General features: G+C 35.6%; 2 protein-coding genes across 2 annotated transcripts; one reads left to right on the forward strand and one right to left on the reverse strand.

Annotated features, from left to right (window-relative positions):
- Nucleotides 1-10: 10 nt before the first annotated feature.
- Nucleotides 11-753, reverse strand: LOC123712580 (enhancer of yellow 2 transcription factor-like). Its single transcript, XM_045665748.1, has 2 exons — nucleotides 522-753; nucleotides 11-452 (listed from the first exon to the last, which is right to left on the reverse strand). The coding sequence occupies exons 1-2, from the start codon at nucleotides 578-580 to the stop codon at nucleotides 230-232; spliced, it is 282 nt and encodes a 93-aa protein (XP_045521704.1). The 5' UTR covers nucleotides 581-753; the 3' UTR covers nucleotides 11-229.
- Nucleotides 754-4,190: 3,437 nt separating this feature from the next.
- Nucleotides 4,191-6,659, forward strand: LOC123712578 (peptidyl-prolyl cis-trans isomerase, rhodopsin-specific isozyme-like). Its single transcript, XM_045665747.1, has 6 exons — nucleotides 4,191-4,321; nucleotides 4,396-4,600; nucleotides 4,996-5,115; nucleotides 5,247-5,329; nucleotides 5,731-5,870; nucleotides 6,444-6,659. The coding sequence occupies exons 1-6, from the start codon at nucleotides 4,262-4,264 to the stop codon at nucleotides 6,538-6,540; spliced, it is 705 nt and encodes a 234-aa protein (XP_045521703.1). The 5' UTR covers nucleotides 4,191-4,261; the 3' UTR covers nucleotides 6,541-6,659.
- The last annotated feature ends 58 nt before the right edge of the window (nucleotides 6,660-6,717 follow it).

Below are 6,717 nucleotides of genomic sequence, written 5' to 3' on the forward strand. Positions count from 1 at the left end.
AAATATACTGTTGGTTGGAAAGTGATTTTTATTTAAATAAACTTAAAATTAAATACAAGTCCATAAAAGGCTACAGTGAATGGCTTATGAAATTATTCAATTATATCATTTTTAAGTAATACTTGTTTCTCTGAGAATAACCAGACCAGAATCCAAACTGTAAATGTATTTCAACAGCACTATGGTGAATACAGCTGAAATGGTGTAGTTATGATGACAATTAAGTTGTTCACTGATCTTTCTGAGTAAGTAAATGTGTTTTGATTTTTTGTAAGAGCTCTTTTTTAACGGTGTCTGGAACAATTGCTCTAGCCCGAGGTGTAACTCTTGAAACCAGCGCATCAAACGTTATGTTGTTTGTATCATTTTCTTTGACTACATCTCGACAAAGCATTCGAACTTGGTCCCTCCAACCACATTCTATTAGCCTCTTTCGTAGTAATTCCTTAAATCTACAAGAAATATATGATCAATACATTTCATATCACAACATGAATAAAATATAAAACAATAATTTATACCTTTCGCGATCACCACTAAGAATTAAGCGCTGATGAGCAATAGTATTGTTTACAGTCATTTTAAAAAAAAAACTTCTATCTCAGCACTTAAGAAACTGCTATCACAACAACGTTCAAATTAGATAACTAAAATAAAAATTACAAAGATGATAATATTGGGATATCTTCACTAACAAGTAAAAAGGCAAAATTGCTGTTGGATTTGTTATTCCAAAGTAATCAACTAATAGTCAAACAATGTATGACAGATGACTATTAATTCTGTCAAACATTACACTGTTAGGTGTGATACTTCTTACGAGTTTTATCGATATTTCTTAAGAATACTTTGTTGGACGATATACCGATATTTGGGTATTGAAATATAAATCGACACTTGATATATTTTTATGTAAGTTCATAAATTTCATATGTCATTTCATTTGTCCAACTATATTATAATTTATAACCACATCTACTGAACTTCATTTACCCTGTATTATGCTTTTTCTACTTTAGATTATTTCTTTACATATTATCCTATAACAAAATCTTATGTTGTATACAAAAAATAATATCTGATACCTTAAGAGCAGGTAGTAACCAAAATCAGTCAAAATAGTAGATTTGATTTTATCTAAGTTAAAAAAAAACAAAACATGTATTGCCCCTTCACTATAGTTTACTAGTACACTTTTAAATAATACACAATACAATATAAATTCCTCGATAATTAAAAAAACACACAATTCTAAATTTTGTCTAATTTCGTTTTAATTCAATCATCGTTAGTGGCGTTAGTGGCGTTTACTTTATATTGTTCCACGAAACACTTCAAGTTACTAAAGTTTATATCTCAAGTTGATAAAGTTTATATCTCAATCTAATAAAGTTTATATCTCAAGTTAATAAATTTTATTGCTTAAGTTGATAAAGTTTATATCTCTGTATTAGGAAGTAGGAGTGCTGGAGACATTTCTGCACTAGTATTGAAAATAACAACCAGGCAAACAGAGTGAAATCATGCCTGCCTACAGAGTCCTATCACCAGAGCCAAGGTCTATTCGGACTGCCATGTAACAGACAAAATAATCACGAAAGAAAAGGTAACATGGGCAATCAACTTCTTCCTACCATTCAAAGCGGCTGGTTTGGACGCCATTTTCCCTGGTCTACTAAGATGGAGTGGGAATCTAATATTAGACTATCTTGTCTCAGTTTTCCAAGCCTGCATAACTCATCGCTATATACCTCTGAAATGGAAGGAAGTAAAAATAATATTTATCCCAAAACCAGGAAGATATGACTATACCCAGGCGAAATCCTTCAGGCCCATTAGTCTCACCTCATTCCTTCTTAAAACGCTAGAGAGGTTGGGGGACCTGGAGATACGTAGTCGGGTATCCTTATCGAAATTCCTCCATACAAATGAACATGCCTACAGCTCTGGCAAACCAACAGAATCATCACTCCACAACGTTGTATCTCGCATTGGCTGAAACTAAAGCAGTCAACCCTAGGTGCATTTATTGACATCGAAGGCACTTTTGACAAAACCAATTTCACGAGCAGAACCAGAGCACTTGAGACATGTGGAGTACCATCGACCCTTTCTGTTAAAACAACGAGCTTTACAGTTTACCGTGAACACCACTACACGAGGTATTATCAGTAGAGGTTGCCCACAAGTTGGCGTCCTTTCGCCGCTTTTGTGGATTCTAGTGGTAAATGAGCTCATTATAAAACTCACCGCTGTCAATCTCTACTGTGGGGTATGCGGATGACATAGCAATCCTAGTATCGGCGAACTTTGAAAGCACCTTATGTGACCTCATGAGAAAGGCTTTTAGAGTAATTGAGAGATGGTGCAGTCAGCACGAGCTATCTGTCAACCCATCAAAAATAGAACTGGTCCTATTTACTAAAGGAAGAGTCCTTGGACCATTCAGACTACCAAAACTCTTCGACACTGAACTAAAACTACAGGCAAACATCAAGTACTTAGGTGTGATTCTGGACAGGAATCTGCTTTGAAATAAACACCTAGAATTCAAACTAAACAAAGCAACGATCGCCTTTTATCAATTCAAAATGATGCTAGGTGTTAAATGGGGTTTATCGCCTAAGATTACCTTATGGCTATACACTGCCGTAATCAGGGCAATACTAGCTTACCTGACCTGATTTGGTGCCGAAAACAGAACTCCAAATGGCAATAACGAAACTTGGACGCCCTGAGATAGCCCTGCAAGTTGTACTCCTAGCCCAGCAGGAGGCGGCACTGGATGCCGTCAGGATTATAGTATTGGATCTATGGGATAAAAATCACCACAGCACACACAGCGATTCTTAACAAGGCGATAGAGTACCAACCTCTAATAGCCGCTCCATGTAATAGGATCGCAAATCAACACATGCTCAATAGCAGATACCGTGTGCAAATGAGAGAAGAGGAATGTGGTAGATCAACCCTGAATGAGCTGCGTATATGTACCGATGGCTCAAAAACAGGGTGTGGCTCCGGCGCTGGTATATTCTCTCTTGATCTCAACATCAACACACACCTACCCTTGGGCACATACAGCTCGATCTTTCAATGCGAGGGTGTCGCTCTAACCGAAGCAGCCAGAGCCGTGCAGCGGTTAGGAATTAATAACTTTCGTATTAATTTCGTATCCGACGCTGCGTCTGTGCTGATGTCGTTAGTAAGCAAAAAGACAAACAGTAAATTGATACTGGAATGTCACAATACACTAGAGGCAATAACCCTGACAAACAGAGTTACCCTGCAGTGGATTAAGGGACACAGTGGATCTCTTGGCAATGATGTTGCCAACGAGCTTGCAAGGAGAGGTTCGGAAATTATGCCTGTTGGCCCGTATCCGCTCCTTCCCTTGCCCTTCTCGCAGGTGCGAACCTGAATTCGCCAAAGATCTGCGGAACTCCAACATCAACGATGGTCGCAAGGTGCGGATTGCACACAGTCCAAAATGGCTCTGGCAGTAGTCAACCCGCAACTTACAAAACAACTTCTTAACTTAAACAGAATCAATCCAAAAACAATGATAGGCACAATTACGGGCCATTGTCTCTTTAACAAATATTTTTTTCTCCAAGGCGCGACGGACAGCCCTGTGCAGAGCGCAGAGGAATCAGTCTTGGGATGCGAGATAGTGGCTAAACAACGTGCAACAACAATCCTCGGAACAGTGAGGTCGCTCCGTGATGCCTGCGAGGTACCCAGGAGGCTTCTGTGCTTTTGGAATTTGGAGTCCCCACGCTAGCCCAATGCATATGGCATTCATCCATAGAACATAATATGTCAATGCATTCATCATCTATTCGCTAGCTTTTCGGTGAAGGAAACGCAAGGAAACCTGCATACATGATTATATTTTTGAGATTGCGGCCCCTTGGGAAGGGGCCCTCTTGGGTCGGGGGCCCGTGGCATTTGCCAGCCCTGCCACCCTATTGTTACGCCACTGCTCCTGACCCTAAGCAGGTAATCACTTCTACTCGACAATAGAGTCGACGATAGATATGCTAGACTACACACAATTATTGAATTCTACCTCAGACATTTAAAAGTAACTTATGGAATGATGAAAAAAAAATTGAAATGAATAATACCGCTTTCACTTATACCTACTTAGCACTTGTTGTGATTCACACTTTAATCCAATTTTAATACGATCGGTAACTAGTAGCATTTCTTCGGGAAAATACAAGAGTCGTGTTTGTAACACGTAAAATTTATAAAGATGAATATCCGCTCTACAATTTCCCAAATTTTCCTATTCAATTTTTTTGTGACTATCTATGTATGACAAATATATTTGTTACAAATATATGTTCTAATGTTATATTTGTGTAATTATTATTTGAAACTTTTTAGGCACGTCAATTTAGAGTTACAGATCAAGTATTTTTCGATATTGAAAATGAAGATAAACCAATTGGTAGAATCGTCGTTGGATTGTTCGGAGATTTAGCGCCAAAAGCAGTGAATAACTTTAAAGTTCTTGCAACAAAAGGCATAAAAGGAAAATCGTACAAGGGCACTAGTTTTAATCGAATTATTAAAAGATTTATGATTCAAGGTAAGAATTTCTTAAAGGTATTCCACATTCTAAGATATTGTATAGTTTTTGTTTTTATTAAGTTTTGTGTTATAACAGTAGCTTAATAACATATATATGCAGTACCTCTAGGGTTGTTTGCTTTATTTTTAACCAAAATCGTACGCAAAAACTAAGTACTGAGCTAATCGTATAATATATGACTAAGACTTACAATCTGTGCATTGTACACATGCCTTGCCTCACTATGTCCAAATTCAATTCTGAAGACTACTTTTTCCGAATTCCTTGTTACGGTAACCATAATTGATTACTGTATGTTATTAACGTTTGTGTTGCTTTTATAATATGGAATGAAAATATAAAAATTAAAACTTGAATGTTACTTTTTCTATTACGAAATTGAAACTTTGTAGGAGGTGATGTTGTGTCTGATGATGGTAGCGGTTCAATAAGTATTTACGGCGAAGTGTTTGATGATGAAAATCTAGATACACAACACACCAATGCAGGTTTTGTATCTATGGCTAATAAAGGTAAGAGGTTTTTTTTATTACACAATGGCAAATTGATCTGCGAATATTGCGAAATTGTGCATTTTTTATGTATGCATTTTCCTGCAACATTTCGGCGCGATTTAAAAACATAATAATCTTTTTACTTTTAGGTAAAAATACAAACGGTTGTCAATTCATTATAACCGTTAAAGGTACACCTTGGCTTGACGGCTTACACACAGTTGTTGGAAAAGTTAGTATAATATATTTCTTTGAATAGGTTAAAACAGTGCATCGATATGCTGATATGATTTACAGTGTAAAGAGAATTCGAGAAAAGGTCAGAGAGATGGAATCCTGCGAGGAGTATCTTTTATACACTGAAATATTTTTTTCTTGCATGTTTGCCGGTATCATTAGGTGTGCAGACATTGCTTTTGAGTTTACCAACCACATCCGACGAAGTAGCTTGATTCAGAATCGAGACTTACCTAAGTATGTTTCCTTTATCTATTTCTTCAGGTATCACGCTATTCGCATATTTACTACGAGACTACCCTAAGAAACAGTTACGACTTTCGTGACACTTTACGAATGCCTTGTACCCGTGATACCTTAAGAATGTTTTAAAATTCTCTTTTCGTTAATATCCAGGTCGTTGAAGGTCAAAATATCGTTCATGTCATAGAACATACACCCACGGATGTTGATGATCGACCAATGAAGCGCGTGTTTATAGCAAATTGTGGCATGTTACCTACCGATCCATTCTACGTTTCTGATGATCCATACGAGTAAGTGATTTTAAAGGTTTTTATTTAAAAAAAAAACTATGTGCTTGCTTGGTTCCATAAAATTAAGATAGATGTAATATTAACTATAAGGTATAAAATCTTTTTTCTTTCAGTTTGTTGTAAAGCTTTCGTTTCGGTTTTTTAACTATTTCGTTTATAAGGAATTTAAAGAAACGTATTTCTTTAAATTGGTGGTTTTTTGGCGTTTTCTGTACTAATAGTTTATTTATAATGTTTAATAAAAATAAAAACAAAACATTTACTGGGCCTAATTATTTTTCTAAGTTGGAAATTCTATTTGATTCTTTCCGTAACAGTTTTGCTTAACAATAAGTAAGTTATGTTAAATAGACAAGACTGTTCAAGCTTTACTGGGAGCATCAATATAGCTACTACCAAAGAATTTACTTTAATTGATTTTGCAAGTACATAAAAAGCTGACAAAAAATTAATTTAATTGTATGTACCGAATCAATATTTATTCACAAGTTCTAAATCTAAATTCAAATATAGAAATACATCTCCTTCGTAACGAAGAATACTTTTATCAAAATTAATTGTCTTTTCTTTCAGCTTATGGGGATGGATTAAGGCGTCGGCTGTGCCACTTACGATGTCATTTTCGATACTCGGCTTCTTTCATTGGATGATATCAAAAATAGATTTCTAAAATATTAATTTTACCAAAATTTATATTTTGGACAGCAGATAAAAAAGTAAATTTTGTTTATGATATTTAGTTTGTAATGTTTCAGCTATACAATTAATTAAATTATTATTATATTAAGTTAAAAATTGTAGATCCACCATATACAAAATACAATTTATAGACAGTGAAAAAACTAAG

This window comes from Pieris brassicae, chromosome 7 (assembly GCF_905147105.1).
Source record: "Pieris brassicae chromosome 7, ilPieBrab1.1, whole genome shotgun sequence".
Classification (NCBI taxonomy): Eukaryota; Metazoa; Arthropoda; class Insecta; order Lepidoptera; family Pieridae; genus Pieris; species Pieris brassicae.